Source organism: Rhinopithecus roxellana, chromosome 2 (assembly GCF_007565055.1).
Source record: "Rhinopithecus roxellana isolate Shanxi Qingling chromosome 2, ASM756505v1, whole genome shotgun sequence".
NCBI classification, from domain to species: Eukaryota; Metazoa; Chordata; class Mammalia; order Primates; family Cercopithecidae; genus Rhinopithecus; species Rhinopithecus roxellana.
In genome coordinates this window covers 54,528,597-54,546,807 of record NC_044550.1, presented here as the reverse complement: position 1 = coordinate 54,546,807, position 18,211 = coordinate 54,528,597, and the positions used below count along the sequence as shown (strand labels likewise).

The following is an 18,211-nucleotide window of genomic DNA, read 5'->3' as shown; positions in this document are numbered from 1 at the left end:
CTCCAGTCCCTTCAATTCATTCATTACCGATTGCCAGGATGTACCAGGAACTGCATATCTGGGCATCTCTCTTTTCTGCTTACACCCTCAGATGCCCTTATTACCTGCAGAATGAAGTTCACATTGTTTAATGTAGTAAACAAGGCCTTCTGAGATCTGTTCTGTGGGTATGTCTCCAATCTCATTTCTTATACACTGTAATATTATGAAATACATATTTGGTCTTCATACCCATCTCCTGGCATACAACTCCTAAAATTCTTGGACTCTTCAAAGTGATGTATTTCTGTATGCTAATGAGATGACTGGTGTTTGGGTGCCCTAGGTAACTGCAGAATGGGTGCATTACCAGAAAGAACAAAGCTTGATTAGATGGTTGTGATTTTCAGTCCCATTCCCGCCCCTTACAACAACCTCTGGAAGCGGGAGAGGGGCTGAAGGTTAAGTACATCACCAATGGCCATTGGCTTTATAAATTATGCCAATTTAATTAGGCCTCTATAAAAACCTAAAGGGACAGGGTTCAAAGGGCTTCTGGATAGCTGAACATGTAGAAGTTCCCAGTAAGGGTGTGGAAGCCTTTGCCATACCTCTCCCTGTGCATCTCTTCATCTGTATCCTTTGTAATATCCTTATAATAAACCAGTGAATGTGAGTGTTTCTCTGAGTTATGTGAGCTGCTATAGCAAGTTAGTAGAAGCCAAGGAGGGAGTCATGGGATTTCTAATTAATAGCTAATCCGTTGGAAGCACAGATAAAAAAACTTAAAGCTTGTGATTGACATCTGAAGTGGATGATGTGGGCGGAGCGGTCTTGAGGACTGAACCTTCAACCTGTGGTATCTCACACTATCTCCAGGTAGATAGTGTCAGAATTAAACTGAAATAAGACACCCACCTACAAAATTGCTTGCTTGCTGGTGTTTGGGGAAAACCTCCCACACATTTGGTCACAGAAATCTTCTATGTTGACTGTTGTGGGTGAGAGTGGAGGGAAAATAATTGTGATTTCTCACTCAGACACACCTGCTTACACTTTCTGTTCCACTGATATTGACTTGCTAGCCACTCCGTTTCCAGCGTTCTCCATTCAGTTTCTCAACAGCATGCATTCCCCATGCCATCTTTCTTAGTTGGAAGCCCATTTTTCCATCCCCAATCCCACCCCTTTTTCTGGACTAAGTCCTGTTGCTGATTTAGGGTTCAACTATAGCATTACTCTCTCCAGAGAGCTATTATTCTGTCCTTTTTTTTCTCCCCTCGGTCTGGACAAGGTTTCTCTCCTGTGTCTTTTCATAGCATTCCAGGCATACTTGTATTGTTAGGATTATCTGGGTTTTCCCTATTAAGCAGTGGACTCATAAGGCAGGGGCTGTATCTTTTTTCTCATTCTGTCCCAAATACCTAAAAGTGTGCCCATCCCATAGAATATCCTCTCCATTGATTTTAAATGAGAAAAGACATAATAATGAGTGAGTGAGTGAGTGAGTGAGTGAGTGAGTGAGTGAGTGAGTGAGTGAATTAGCATAGCTAATAGAATAGCTTCACGGGCACTTTGCTTGGCTTCTTGCCTCACCCTAAGCTGCGTGACCTCTAAGCAACAATTTTCCTGTAGGTCTGCAGGAAAAAATTGGACAGAACTACTTTGAAGCCAGAAAACCTCCAAAGATCCTTATTTACCTAAATGTTTCCCTTAGAACTTCTAAAATGGACCAGTTTAGTGGGAGGCATGATGATGATTGTTTCTGAGGTGGGGAGCACCCCATTCAAACAAGACAATTGGCATGACATGAACAATGTCAAGTATTTAGAGATGTTCTGGACCAGATTACCAGTTCCATCAAACTTGAAACAGGCCATGTCTCACTCAGGTGTTACCCTTGGTACTTGCACAAGCAATTACTCCTATAAGAATCAACTCATTCCATAGCCATAGCATGCCAATGATCAGTGCAAGGCAAGAGGGGGCTCAGGAACACAAAAAGACTGCACAGGGAGGTTTTATTTCAATCACCATCCTGGTTTTAGCTAACTGGTTTAGCTAATTTTAACATGCAGGTGCACACACACACACACACACACACACACACACACACACATATCCCTGGCCTAGTGAACCCAAGCCAAGCCCGAAGGTTTTCAGTCCTACTCTAGCACACATAGTGAAGTAAGCCAAGTTTTCAACAGAAGTCACCCTGTACCTTCCCTGAGAGGAAACAACTGTTTCTTTGTGGCTGCTTTTTCAACTGTAAGGAGACAATTGGCTTCAAAAGTCCCACTTGGGAGTTTATTCCTTGCCTTCCCTCTCCCTGTGGTTTGCTCTTAGGGAGGAATCTTTACTGATTCCATAGGCTAGCAGGACTTTTGGCCTAGCCTGAGAAATCTGACATAATTAGCAAAGTCCAGCCATGAGAAAAATCATCCTAAAATATAGACTGAATGCCCATTCTGCTATATAATACCTAGCACATTCTGTAGCTTCAATTTTCTCTCCTGTAAAATATTAATAATAATATATAACTAAATGGCCCAATGAACTAAATGAACCTTCTGACTGAACCTTCTGTCTGTTGCCATAACTCTTAATTTTCTTAATTATTTTTACAAAGATTGTAGTAGATTTTTCAACCATTATCTGTATTTTCCTAAATGGCATATCCATTTATTAAATTTCAGATTGAGGTTAGAGATACAATATATAGTCATAAATAGAAGCCAAGTTAACTGACTTATAGCAACACTGAACTTTAGATTTCATATTCTTATCAACCCAAATAACTGATCAAACATATATTTTTACATGAAATGTAACATTTCAAAAAATTAGTCTATTACAGAATGTATTATTGCCTTGATATTATTTGAAAATAGAAAAAAGAACGTGAATATTTATTATTCTAGATTAAATTTCATCTCTCTGTACCGTAAATGCAATTCCATGTAATATAATTTTTCCACAGCAATAAAATAAAATAAAAAGGATCAACCATAAGAAAACATGTTTTTGCATTGTTTAAACATCTCTATCATATTTTTGGCAAATCTATGGAAAAACTTTGGAAGCATTTCACAGAAACATTGAATATATCAACTCTAATTCAGCAGTGTTTAAATGATTTATAGGTGTGGAGACCACACATCTGATTGCCCAGGATAGTCCAGGCTTACTCTTGTCTTGGCACCATTATTAGTAACAGGCCCTGTCTTTTGCAATAGCGTCCTAGTTTGGAAAATAAAGTTATAGAGTCATCTGTTTTACAGGCTAGCTACACAAAGATTAAAAAAAAGACAATAGTGTTTAATATTTAAATGTCACCATGATTAATATAAAATCTTCCATATTCCATTTTATTTAAAAATTATATATATTAAGGTTTACAATTGTGAAATATATGTATACATTGTTAATAATCACCACAATCAAGCTAGCTAATATATCCATCACCTCACATTATTACCATTTTCTTTCCTTCCTTCTTTTCTTTCTCTTTCTTTCTTTCTTTCTTTCTTTCTTTCTTTCTTTCTTTCTTTCTTTCTTTCTTTCTTTCTTTCTTTCTTTCTTTTTCTTTAGAGCAAACTTAAGACCTACAGTACTGTATTATTACTCATAAGCCATCATATTACACATTAGATCACCAATCACGTACTCAACCCTTGGACCAACATATCCTCATATCACCCTCCGGGCACCCCCTAGCAACCATCAGTATACTCTCTGCATCTATGATTTTGGCTATTTTAGGTTCCACATATATGTGAGATCAAACAGTATTTGCCTTTCTGTCTGGCTTTTTTCACTTAGCATAGTGCCCAACAGGTCCATCCACGATATCACAAATGGCAGGATTTCCTTCTCTTTTAAGGCAAAATTTGCATTGAATCTGTAGATGGCTTGATGTCATATGGACATTTTAAAATATTAATTCTTCAAATACGTACACATAAGATGTATTTCTATTTTTTATATCATCAATTTATTTCATCATTGTTTTCTAGTTTCAGTGTATATATCTTTCACCTCCTTGGTTAATTTTATTTTTAAGTTTGTTTTTGAGGCTGCTATAAATGTTACTATTTTCTTAGTTTCATTTTTAGAGAGTTTATTGTTAATGTATATAAATGCAACTGAACTTTTATTGTTGATTTTTATCCTGTAACTTTACTGAATTCTTTTATTAATTATGACAATATTTTGGTCAAGTCAATAAGGGTTTCTGTATATAAGATCATATCATTTGCAAACAGAGGCAATTTTATTTTTTTCTTTCAAATTTGAAGGTCTTTTATTTCTTTTTGTTTCTTATTTGCTCTGGCTATGTCTTACAGTACTACATTTACTATAAATGGTGAGAGTAGTCATCCTTGTCTTGTTCCTAATCTTGGAGAAAAAGCTTTCGGCTTTTCACCATTTAATATGATGTTAGCTGTAGCTGTTATATGTAGCCTTTATTGTGCTGAAGTACATTCCTTCTGTATTAATTTATTGAGAGTTTTTACCATGAAAGGATGTCAACTTTTGTTAAATGCTTTTTTTATCATCTATGGAGATTATGTGATTTTTATCGTATGGTGATATACCACATTTATTTATTTGCATATGTTGAGCCATCCCTGTATCCCAGGGATAAATCCTATTTGTATATAGTGTATAATCTTTAGATATACCATTCAATTTTGTTTGCTATTATTTTGTTGAAGAATTTTCATCTATGTTTATCAGGGTTATTGGTCTATAATTGTTTTTGTAGGTGAATTCTTTGTCTGGCTTTTGTATCCGGAAAAATTAGGCCCCATAAGAAGAATTTTGAAATATTCCCTCCTATTCAATCTTTTCTAAGAGTTTAGCAGGATTGGTGTTAATTTTTCTTTAAATGTTTGGAAGCATTCACAAGTGAAGATATCTGTTTCTAAGCTTTTTTTTTTTTTTTTTTTTTTTTTTCATTTCTGAGTCAACTTTCTTAGTCATTATTTGTCTGTTTAGATTTTCTCTTTTTTCAAGATTCAGTTTTGTTAGGTTGGATGGTCCAGGAATGTATCCATTTCTTCTGGGTTATCTAATTTGTTGGTAAGTGTTCATAATAGTCTCTTAAGATCCTTTGTATTTCTGTGGTATCAAACAAAAGGTCTTCTTTTTCATTTCTAACTTTATTTGAGCATTCTCTCTCTTTTTAATTAGTCTACTTAAGATATGTCCATTTTATTTACCTTTTCTAAAAGCCAGCTTTTAGTTTTATTTGTCTTTTCTAATGTTTGTCTAGTATCTATTTCATTTATTTCTTCTTTGATCATTAGTGTTTCCTTCCCTCTGCTTAACTCTGAGCTTAGCTTTTTGTTTTTCTAGCTTCTTGAATATAAATTTAGATTATTTATTTGAGATTTTCTTCTGAATATAGGTATTTATCACTGTGAAGTCCCTTCTTAAAAGTGCTTTTACTGAATCTCATAAGTTTCGGTATATCATGTTTCCATTTTAATGTATCTCAATGTATTTTTTATTTAGCTTTTGGTTTCTTCCTTGACTTATTGGTTGGTTAGGAATGTAGTGTTTGATTTCCACAAAGTTCTGAATTTTCCAACTTTCCTCACATTATTTATTTCTAGTCTTATATCATTGTGTCAGGAATTGTTCTTGGTATAACTGCATCTGCTTAAATTCCTAAGCAAAAAGAACAAAGCTGGAGGCATCACATTACCTAACTTCAAACTATACTACAAGGCTAAAGTAACCAAAACTACATGCTACTGCTACAAAAACAGACACATAGACCAATGGAACAGAATAGAGAGCTCATAAAAAGGGCCACACACCTATGACTATCTTATCTTTGACAAATACGATTTTTTTAAAAAAGCAAGCAATTGGGGAAAGGATTCCCTATTCAATAAATGATGCTGGGATGACTGGTTAGCCATAAACAGAAAGTTGAAATTGAACCCCTTCCTTATATCATATACTAAAATTGACTCTAATTGATTAACAACTAAACTGTAATGCTTAAAACTTTAAAAAATCCTGGAAGACAAGCTAGGCAATACCATTCTAGATGTAGAAACAGGCAAAGATTTCATGACAAAGATGCCAAAAGCAATTGTAACAAAAGCAAAAATTGACAAATGGGATCTAATTAAACTTAAGAGCATCTGCATGGCATAATAAATTATCAACAGAGTAAACAGGCAACCTACAGAATGACAGAAAAGATTTGCAGACTATGCATCTGACAAAGGGTCTATCCATTATCTAGAAGGAACTTAAATTTACAAGAAAAAAACAAACAACCTCCTTAAAAAGTGGGTAAACTACATGAACAGAGACACTTTACAAAAGTAGACATACATGCAGCCAACAAGCATATGAAGAAAAGCTCAATATCACTGATCATTAGAGAAATGCAAATCAAAACCACAATGAGATGCCATCTCAAACCAGTCACAATGTCTATTATTAAAAAGTCAAAACAAAATTAGGTTGGTGCAAAATTGTAGTTTTTACCATTACTTTTAATGGCAAAAACATAATTACTTATGCACCAACCTATAAAAGAAAATGATGAACTTGTGGAGAAATGGGAATACATATACACTGTTCGTAGGAGTGTAAATTAGTTCAAGCATTGTGGAAAACAGTGTGGTGATTCCTCAATGACCCAAAAACAGAAATACCATTTGACCCAGGAATCCCATGACTGGATATATACCCAAAGGAATATAAATCATTATATGATATAAATGCATGTGTATGTTCATTGCAGCACTATTCACAATAGCAAAGACATGGAATTACCTAAATGCCCATCAATGGTAAACAAGATAAAGAAAACATAATACATATACACCACACCATGGAACACTATGCAGCCATAAAAAAGAACAAGATTATGTCTTTTGTGAGAACATACAGCTGGAGGCCATTACCCTAGCAAACTAATGCAGGAACAGAAAACCAAATATCATATGTTTCCCTTATAATTGGGAGCTAAATGATGAGAACTCATGGACAAAAAGAGGGGAACAACAGATACTGAGGCCTAGCTGATGGTGGAGGGTGGAAAGAGGGAGAGGATCAGAAAAAATAACTATTGGGTGCTGGGCTTAGTACATGCCTGACTAAATCATTTGTACAACAAACACTCATAAGATGAGTTTGCCTACATAACAAATCTGCCCATGTGCTCCTGTACCTAAAATAAAAATTAAAAAATAAAAATAAAACATAAAACATAAGATGAAAAAAATAAAACTTGTTATATGACCTAAGGTATGATCTATTCTGGAGAATGTTCTATGTGTCCTTGAGATGAATGTATATTCTGCTGCTGTTGGATGAAATGTTCTACATCTATAATGTCCTATATCTGTTAGTTCCCTTTGTTCTTCAAATCCTCTGTTTTTTATTGATTTTCTGTCTGGATGATCTATCCAATGCTATAAGTGGGGGTAGATGTTTTCTACTGTTATTGTATTGCTGTTCTACTAATATTTCAGTTCTACTAATATTTGCTTTATACCTTCAGTTCTACTAATATTTGCTTTATGTATTTAGGTGCTCCAGCATTGAGTGGTACATCTTTATTAATTCATCTTGATGAATTAATCTCATTATCATTATGCAATGACCTCCTATTTCATTTGACAGGTTTTTTGTCTATTTTGTCTAAGAATAACTATTTTTTCTTTTTTGGTTATTGTTGCATAGAATATCTCTCTTTTTTTCTTTTCTTTCTTTCCTTTTTTTTTTTTTTTTTGACAGAGCCTTACTCTGTTGCCCAAGCTGGAGTGCAGTTGTGTGATCACAGCTTACTGTAGCATTAATATCCCAGGCTCCATTGATCCTCCCACCTTAACCTCCTGAGTTGCTGGGGCTACAGTTGTGCACTGCCATGCCTGGCTAATGTTCTTGTATTTTTTGTAGAGACATGATTTCACCATGTTGCCCAGGGTGGTCTCTCAAATACCTGGGCTCAAGTGACCTGCCCACCTTGGCCTCAGGAATATTTTCTATTCCTTAATTTTATCTTATATGTGTTTTCAAACCTAAAGTGAATGTCTTGCAGGTGGCATATCGTTGGATCTTTTTTAGAAAAAAATTGATTTAGTCACTCTCTATTTTGACTAGAAAATTTAATTCATCTAAATTTGCGGTATGTATTGATAGGTGAGGACTTTTATTGCCATTTCATTGTTTTCAAAATGTTTTGTAGTTCTTGTTCTCTTTTTTATCTTTTGCTATTTTCCTTTGAGATTTGTTGATTTTTTGTGGTATTATATTTTGATTGTGCATTTTTTAATATTTGTTTATCGGCTACTGGTGGTTTGTTTTTTGTATGACTACAATGAAGCTTACATAAAACATCTTATAGTTATGACAGGCTATTTTGAACTTATAAAACTTAATTTTGATCACAAACAAAAATTCTACACTTTTACTTCTCCCTCCATTTTATGTTATTGATATCATGTCCCTATTCACACCTGTTTATAATGTATATTCATTAACAAGTTATTCTATAGTTATTTTTAATACTTTTTATGTAGATTACATTAGCATTAAAAATTACCTTACATAATCATTATAGTATTAGAGGATTCTGTGTTGGAAACAGGCCCAAAATCTGGCCATAAACTGGCCCCAAAACTGACCATAAACAAAATCTCTGCAGCACTGTGACATGTTCATGATGGCCATGACCCCCACGCTGGAAGGTTGTGGTTTTACCGGAATGAGGGCAAAGAACATCTGACCTACCCAGGGTGGAAAACCGCTTAAAGGTGTTCTTAAACCACAAACAATAGCATGAGTGATCTGTGCCTTAAGGACATTCTCCTGCTGCAGATAGCTAGCTAGACCCATCCCTTTATTTCAGCCCATCCCTTTGTTTCCCATAAGGAATACTTTTAGTTAATCTATAATCTGTAGAAACAATGCTTATCACTGACTTGCTGTCAATAAATATGTGGGTGAATCTCTGTTGGAGGCTCTCAGCTCTGGAGGCTGTGAGACCCCTGATTTCCCACTCCACATCTCTATATTTCTGTGTGTGTGTCTTTAATTCCTCTAGTGCCACTAGGTTAGGGTTTCCCTGACTAAGCTGGTCTCGGCAATTCTGAATTAGAGTATGTACTCGTCTTTACCAGTAAGTTTTATACTTTTATGTTTTCATGTTTTTACTGAGTGTCCTTTTGTTTTATCTTGAAAAACACCCTGTAGCATTTCTTGTAAGGCAGGTATAGTGCTAATAAACTTACTTGATTTTTGTTCATCAGAGAAAGTCTTTATCTCTCTTACATTTTTTATGGATAGCTTTGCCAAGTAAATTATTCTTTGTTGTCAGGTTTTTGTTGTTGTTGTTTCTTTCAGCACTTTAAATATATTGTTTTACTCTTTCTTGACCTATAAAAATTCTACTCAGGTTTCTGCTAATGGTTTTATTATTTGGGGAGAGGGGAATGTTCCCTTTGTAGATAATGAATCATTTCTCTTGCTGCTTACAAAATTCCCTCTGTCTTTGACTTTTGACAATTTGATTAGAATGTGTCTCAGTGAAGATCAATTGATGTTTAGCCTATTTGGGAATCTTTGTGCATCATGGATTTGGATGTACAATTTTTCCCAAGATTTTCAAAGTTTTATCTCATTATTTCTTTCAGTCAACGTTATTTTCCTTTCTTTTTCTCTGTTCCTTCTGGAATTCTCATATTACATATACCATCTCATTTGATGGCATCCTATAAGTAATGCAGGCTTTCTTCACTCTTTTTCATTCTTTGTCTTTTTAGTCCTCTGACTGGATAATTTCAAATGATCTGCCTTTGAGTTTGCTGATTCTTTCTTCTGTTTAACCAAATGAGCTGTTGTAGCTCTCTCTTGATTTTTTTTTCAAACATTGTAGTCTTCAGCTTTATGACTTCCATTTCTTTGTTGAATTTCTCACTTTGTTTATGTACTGCTTTTCTGATTTAATTTAGTTGTAAATCTGTGTTCTTTTATAGCTCATTGAGCTCATATAAGATGACTATTTTAAATAATTTGTCACACAACTCGTAAATCTTCAATTCTTTTAGGTCAGCCACATTAATTTTATTTTGTTCCTTTGGTCGTCTCGTGTTTCCTTGATTCTTCATCTTTTTAAAGTTTTGTGTTGAAAGAAGCAGTCACATTTTCAAGTTGTTAATATCTGTCTTCAAAGAAGACCTTCACAAGTCAGCTTAACTAGAGATTTTGAGGGTCTCTCAGGCCTTTTTTATGGGTATGCCCACCCCACTGCTCCTTTTTCCTCCTATGAAGAAGTCCTGGGATTGTATGTCTTCTCTTGATCCTGTTAAGTCAGGCCAGGTGTTGAGAGCCTCCTCTTTATCTTTCACATGGCAATGCCCTGAAGTATTTAATCTTGTGTACCTTTTCCCAGTCCTGCAGAGTTGAGCTGGCTGCTGATATACACACACTCTCTGTGAGTATTTGCTCACGCCATCTCAGCAGTGCACATAGAATGAAGAGGGTGCAAATTAGCCTGTAGGGGACAGTGCAGATGAGGTTTTCCATAGAGCTCACAGGTGGGCCTCTTGGTGGAGTCCATAAGCCACTTAGTAGGATATATGGCCATATTTCGACACTTTCACAGTGGTTGTTTCAAAGCCTCATCCCTTCTTACCTGCTCCTAGTTTCCCTCAAGACTATTTAGTCGTGCCAGTCACCTCAGTAATCTGGGAGTGGGAAGACCAATGTAAGCCTCTTGGGTACCATTCCATAAGACTGGGGAAGCTAGACCCTCACTCAGCTCTCACTTCTCCCTGTGGGAGAAATCATGGGCCTGTGAGATCTCCCTCTGCCCTAGGCTATGCTGCCTTAGAAGAGAGTGATGTGGGTAAAGTGTAAGTGTTGCTACCCACTTCAATATGTTTATCCTCAAACATTTTTTCCATGAACAGGGTTCTAGAATCTCTCCACTGGACTTCCGGTTTCCCACAGATGCATACAATTCCTAGATCATTGTTAAAATTGCTGTTGCTGTGGGGGTGTGAGGGCTGAAGTCTCTTATTCCATTATCTTGCTGATGTCCCTCTGGCCTTTTTACTTTTCAATAAAACATTTTCATTTCATGAAAAGTTACCTTTGTGAGTGTTTTATTTTATTTTTGTTTGTACAAATTCCCTTAAGTACTAATATCTCTCTGTCCTAAAAAATTATACCTTGTAAATATGTATACAAATTACTCAGCTTCATACTACTGTGCCATAATCAGTTGAAGGCCTAATTCAATTATTTTAATTGGGCATGAAGACAATGGTAAATATAAGCACACAGATAGGTACTAAGATGATATAGTTCTGTAATGAGTAATAAAATAATAATCAAAATAATTCAGAATATACAGTTTTCCCTTTGTATCTGTGGGGGATTGGTTCCAGGGCCTCCCATAGGTAGCAAAATCCATGAATACCCAAGTCCCAGATATGAAATTGTGTAATATTTACATATAATCTATGAACATCCTCCTCTATACTTTTAGTCATCTCTAGATCACTTATAATACGTAATACAATGTAAATGTTGTATTAATAGTTGTTACACTGTATTGTTTAGGTAATAATGACAAAAAAAGCCTATACATGTTCAATAAAGACACATTTTTTCCCAAATATTTTTAATCCAGGGTTTTTATTCCATAGCTGTGGAATACAAAGGGCTGACTATATTTATATTTTACATATATTAACCTGCTCAGAGAGAATTCACACTGCCAGAAATTTGCCATGGATCTCAGTTTAAGAAACATTGTGCTAAACCACTGTTTCCCAGGAACATGTTTTATTTCGTAGAAACCGTAATTACAGGACCTAACTGGAATATACTGGGTACTAGTTAAATGCTTGTTTAATTGAAAATTTCATGGATTTAAAGCAACGTAGATGTCATAGGAAATTATTAAATAGAGATTTTTCTCAACTAGCTCAACTCTTTTGTCCTTACGTTTCTCCAAAGTCCAAATATCTTTCACGTACAGCTGTATTCGTCTGTTCTCGCACTGCTATAAAGAAACATCTGAGACTGGGTCATTTATCAAAAAAAAAAAAAAAAAGATTTAATTGGTTCATGGTTCTACAAGCTGTACAGGAAGCATGGTGGCACATGCTTTTGGGGAGGTCTTAGGGAGCTTTCAATCATAGCAGAAGGCAAAATGGGAACAGGCACTTTGCATGGCTGGATCAGGAAGAAGAAAGAGACGAGGGAGGTGTACACACTTTTAAACAACCAGGTCTCACAAGAACTCACTCACTATCGTAAGGACAGTACCAAGAAGGAAATGTGCCTCCATGATCTAATCACCTCCTGCCAGGCCCCACCTCCGACACTGGGGATTACAATTCAACATGAGATTTGGGGAGGGACACAGATCCAAACCATGTCGATGGCTTTCAAATTTATCATCTTCCTTTCAGCTAGCTGGATGGGAAAAAGAACATGGAAGGTTTTGATGGGCCCAGGTTAGTAGTGGCAAATAGCACTTTTGCCCTTTTTTCCATTGATTAAATTCCTATTACATGGCTACACTGCAAGAGAGACCATAGTTGTAGTCTGGAGGTCTACCAAGAAAAGTTTGAAAATTTGTATTTTGATCAGCAGTCATATATGCTACAGAGCTTTAGGTAGTGTAGTCACAACCAGTAGTGTGTGGGACAAAGAATACATGTATTAGTCAGTGCAGGCTCTGGAGTCAGTCATTAATATTGGAATCCAAGTGATCTCATTTTCCTGTCAGTTCTACATAAATAAAATGGATATTTTATACGTACTCCATGGATTTGGTGAAAAGATTGAAGGGATAATAGATCATTAGACTTATAACAGTACCTAGCACATGACCATTATTAGGTAATTACTAATTTTTCTTAAATACTAATAGTTATCAGCTACTATAATTGGCAAGTGAAATAAAGCCTGTTTTCCATCTCTGCTTAGGAGAACAAAAGTATTGATGAAACAACCAAAATATCTTCATCAAAAGAACCATGTGCTATACAAATTTACTTTTGTTGTGTAAAAAACATTTATATAAAATCTTCCTGGACTTCAATAAGACTTTTAATTTGGGGTCTGAGCAACAAGATAGGAATGTGTGATATAAACCATGCCACTCTAAGCAAATCTCTGACTCAAGTATTTTGGTAGAATTATCTATATCTATATATCTCATAAATAATTATTGAGGTAGAAATATATGTAAAGTTAAAAATCACACCCATGTCCCCCACTCCGATTTGGCAATATCCTAACTGAATAGTCAGTAGGATGGACATCAAATTATCTTTTTCATTATGAATTAAACTGAATTGGAAAATCCAGCTTGGGTGCATAGTCAAATTGGCTCCTAATGCTACAGACTCATCCATTGAATTGACTGCCAATGCTACAGACTCATCCCCTGCCATCACTCCACTGGGGGCTGAGCCTGCCATCTTAAACTTCACTTGTGAAGGCTTATTAAGTTGAGGGCCTAAAAGGCCATGAATGGACACTTCTTCTCAATTCACTAATCACATAGTCATTCCTGTTTTCTTAGGGAGAATTGACTAAACAGACAAAGATGTTTGGAAAATTACTTTTTCTTACTCTGTGCCTCAGTAGGGCAGACATTCTATGTTCTGGCCATAGAAAAGGTAGTAGGGGAAGAAAATTGTTCTCACTGATATGCCCCCCTCCCAGTGATATAAATATGTGATCTATATAATCAATCTTTTCTAAGTATTGAAAATTTTGAGGGTAAACGTTGCACTTTTAGGTAATGATATGAAAGTGGTAATAATGATGCCTCAGAAAACAATATAATTCAGTGAACTTAAACAATGAAGTTTACTCTTTTCAAAAAAGAAAGGAAGTAATAGAGGGCAAAACAACCTAGAAACAGGATCAGAAGAATATCATTAAAAATAAACATTACGAGCATTTGAGAGGCACCCTGGTTTATGTTATTTCTGTGACCATCATTTTAAAAGCAAACATATATATTAGAAATGTGTTAGTAGGAATAAGATAAATAAAAATAAGTAGATTTTTATTTTATATTTTACAAGATATGTAAGAAAGTATAAATATATTGAGCATTCTTTCAACTCATATGGCAGTGTTACATTCATTTCTGACAAGTAAGTACAAAACAGAATGTAGAACAAATAGGAAGTTTCCATACAAAATATAAAAATAAAATGAGCAGGGCATGGTGGCTCACACCTGTAATCCCAGCACTTTGGGAGGTTAAGGTGGGCAGATCATGAGGTCAAGAGATCAAGACCATCCTGACCAACATGGTGAAACCCATCTCTACTAAAAATGCAAAACTTAGCTGGGTATGGTGGCCCATGCCTGTAGTCCCAGCTACTCGGGAGGCTGAGGCAGGAGAAGAGCATGAACCCAGGAGGTGGAGGTTGCAGTGAGCCGAGATCATGCCACTGCACTCCAGCCTGGATACAGAGCAAGACTCCATCTCAATAAATACATAAATATCAAATGCTTGAAGGCAATATTGAAAAATAGAAAGTGCATATGTGTGCTTTGAAACAGACAAATTTGGGTTGAAATATCAGCCCTGTGGCATATTAGTTTCAAGACCTTAATGATGCTGTCTGACCTCCCCTAATCTTTTTGCTTTGTCCATGAAATGAGAGCAACTTCATATGGGGGTTGTGATAGCATGGATTACCTCATGTGTGGCCCACGGTAACCACTCAAACATAAATAGTTTCCTCACTCCCCGAGAAACATATTATTGAGGAAAAAAATGGAGCCTGAAAGAAATGAATTTATTTGGAATTGTTTTGAATGAAAGAGGTGATTTAGTGTGCCCTCCCTTCCAATAAACAGTCTCTTAATACCCCGAAGAACCTGCGCTAGAACAAATAGCCTTAAATTGCATCAATTTTCATCTTGACTTCCTGGGAATGTAATAGTACTGTAATAGGCCCTAGGTCTTCTGTGTCCAGAAAATCATGCAAAACCATCATATATATGTGTCTAAATGATTTGAGAATAATCCAATGTAATCTCTTCTGCAAGAATTTTCATCTCATATGTGTTCTACATGGTTGTATGGCAGGTTTGTTCCTCACTTATCTTATTACTGAACTTCCCCAAATAGTTCTTAAACTATATTTGTCAATTTAATGCATTATACATCTTAATTCCTAATACATGTTTATTTTTATAGCTTTTACAACTGGGACGCTGATGTTGCTGTTTGTAATTCAAGTCCCAACTATCAAGTGATTGCCGATAATCCAGAAGGCTTACTTTTCAGATACAAAAGAGACAGAAAAATTCTCAATGTGGACCCAAAGGTAATTCTTCTTTTACACTTAGGTATCTCTTCACCTGTTATTTTGTTTCTGCCACTATTCAAAAAATCTATTAAGTATTTGACACTCTTAAGTTGTTAAATTTAGAAAGGAAATAGCACTTTGAAACTTAGAGCATGTACTACCTTTTAAAAACCACTCCATAGCTTCATAAATCATTAGAAATTAATAAGAAAGGGCTTAGGGGGAATTTAAATAGAACTCACAAGTGGAAACACTTCTCCATGCCTAGCATAGAATTGCACCAGGGAGCCAGTAGGCCGTGCATGTGCTTCCCCTGATCCTGGAGATGTCCAGCCACTTGTTGCTGTTACTGGGGAGGAGGGTCATTTAGAGAAGGGAGACTCTCACCTTACATTTGTACTCAGAATTCTAATACCCCTCTGTGTATGTGACTAACACTAAAAATGGTTTGGTTCTTAATGTACTTCTAAGTGCTAATTTGGAAAACACTTTTATTTAAATATTTTAAAGACATGTCTCATGATATTTTGAATTTGTTCAAAGATAAATATTTACATCTTGCATATTTTCAAAGACTGCATTTGAATCATGACTTTTTATTATGATTTGTCATATGTCTAGGGATGGAAGTTGAAACTTTGCTTGAAGTCATTATGTGTTTGACTTGTATCGGTGGGTTTCATTTTGTTGTTGTTTTTACATTTTGAAAACTATGATTCACATGAAAGCACCAGTATAAACTCCAAAAGCAAGAAAAGATTCTTTCGTAGTAAAATAAATAAAAATTGTGTGATACACATGGAATATGGACAAGGATGGGCCAAAGGAAAGGGGAGTCAGGTTATAAAAACTTTTCCAAAAATTTTTAGAAAACCAAAGTCAAAAATCCAATCTGTATTTCATATCCACTTAGTACAGTTCCTTGCACATAAAAAATGCTAAATAGGCCAGGCACAGTGGCTCACACCTGTAATCCCAACACTTTGGGAGGCTGAGGCGGGCAGAGCACCTGAGGTTGGGAATTCGAGAACAGCCTGGCAAACGTGGAGAAACCCCATCTCTACCAAAAATACAAAATTATCCAGGCGTGCTGGTGCATGCCTGTAATCCCAGGTATTCAGGAGGCTGAGGCAGGAAAATGGCTTGAACCTGGGAGGTGGAACTCTGTCTCAAAAAAAAAAAAAAAAAAAAAAAATGCTAAATAACCATGTGTTTAAAGAATTCATGACCAAAATTCTGTAGCAAGAAATAGATGATTACCTGAAATGAGATTTGGCTACAAATATCAGAAATGCCTAGGTAGTAATTTAAACAGGATAGAAGCTGCTTTCTCTTCCACATGTAAGTGTAGATAGTGACAGTCCAAGGTTTAAATGACAGCTCCACAGTCATCTGGGCCAGAGTAATCCTCATGTTCTTGGGCCAAAAGAGGTCTCCAGCCAAAACAACCACATTCAAAACATAATGCATGGATGGGGTTGAGAGGGTACAAAGAACATTCCCCTGATGCCTTTAAAGGGAGTTTCCAAAAAGCTACTGCAAGAACATTCACTTATGTTCCATTGTAAGAAGTTAGTCTTACGGAGATGATTAGCTACATGCAAAGCTGCGAAATACAATCTTAATTCAAATGACCATGCACTCAGCTAAAAACAGGTATTCTGAGACAGGGAGAAGAGAGGTTTAAGTAGACAACTAGCAGGTTCTAACACAATGCTATCTCCTTCAAAATAACAATACTCTTTTTTGGTCTCAGGTTTCTCATTAGTGAAATGAAGTACTGGATCAGAGAGTTTTTAGGGCTGTATTTATTATGAATCTACACCAGAGTAGTTTATCAACATACCTTCTCTCTAGTGGTTCTTCTTTACTTATGAGTGTCAAAATGAGATCAGCTGGGACAAAGTACAGAAAACTTAATAAATAGCATTTCCAGAGTCATTTCCTTAGAAGTCTAAACTATATAAATAAGAAAAGATTTTAAATTACGAACACTCTTGTTAAGATGTGCGAAACAAATATTTGAATCAATTTTGAATGACATCATATTTAAACTATTTTAGGGCTGTATTTTAACTAATGGCATATTTCCAGAATGCAGGTCATGATTTGTAGTTTTTACAGTCTTTGGGGAATCATTATTGAATGCGAACTGTTGCTTAAACATGGTTGAAATAATTTTAACTAAAACTCAAACTTCCAAAGTAGTCAACCATGAGATTTCATTGTGACATATAACATTTGTCTCTTTTTTTCTGAAAGATTTTGATTAGGTTTTATGATACATTTGAAGAAATGTTTTTCCACCTCTTGAGTAAAGAGCAAGCATTTGGTTAATGAGTGGTAAGAGTAAGAATTATTAGGCGAGACATACAACAACATTTGGATACGTGTATTTCTTTAAATTTTAATTTTATCTTATGGAAAGTAAAAATTAATAGTAGACTTATGAAAAGAAATGTTGGTCTCAGCATTAGTAAACAGAGTCCTAGGCTTTACTATTAATTGGCTGCATGACCTTGATAAATTCAGTCAACTTCCCTGGGTTTTAGTGGTCACAACTGGAAGATAGAGGGTTTTTGTAGTAGTTGTTGTTGTTTGTTTTGTTTCTTTCCGATCTCCAGAGTTCCTTTAAAGTACCAGGCCCAATTTGTAGAGATTCTGCCTCAACTGGGACCAGAAGTACATATTTTAATAAGCAGCCAGTGTGATTCTGCTACAGGTTGTTCATGAACTGCAATTTGAGGGAAATCTCCATAAAAAGTCAATAGTTTAAAAACATCTGGCATTCTGTTCTCAAAAAAAAAAATTAGAAAAACACTTATATATTTTAATTATTGTGGACAAGATGTATTGTACATGGCTACAAAATTTCTTAACTTATTCTCTCTTCAAAGATC

The 18,211-nt window shown here is 35.6% G+C and overlaps 1 protein-coding gene across 2 annotated transcripts in view; it reads left to right on the top strand.

Moving 5' to 3' along the window:
* CFAP299 (cilia and flagella associated protein 299) overlaps window positions 1-18,211 on the top strand; it is a 664,335-nt gene that overhangs the window by 630,349 nt on the left and 15,775 nt on the right. For both annotated transcript variants that reach the window (XM_010354116.2, XM_010354117.2), the window contains one exon: window positions 15,200-15,329. In XM_010354116.2, coding sequence (XP_010352418.2) covers window positions 15,200-15,329 — 130 coding nt within the window. The remainder of the gene's footprint in view (window positions 1-15,199; window positions 15,330-18,211) is intronic.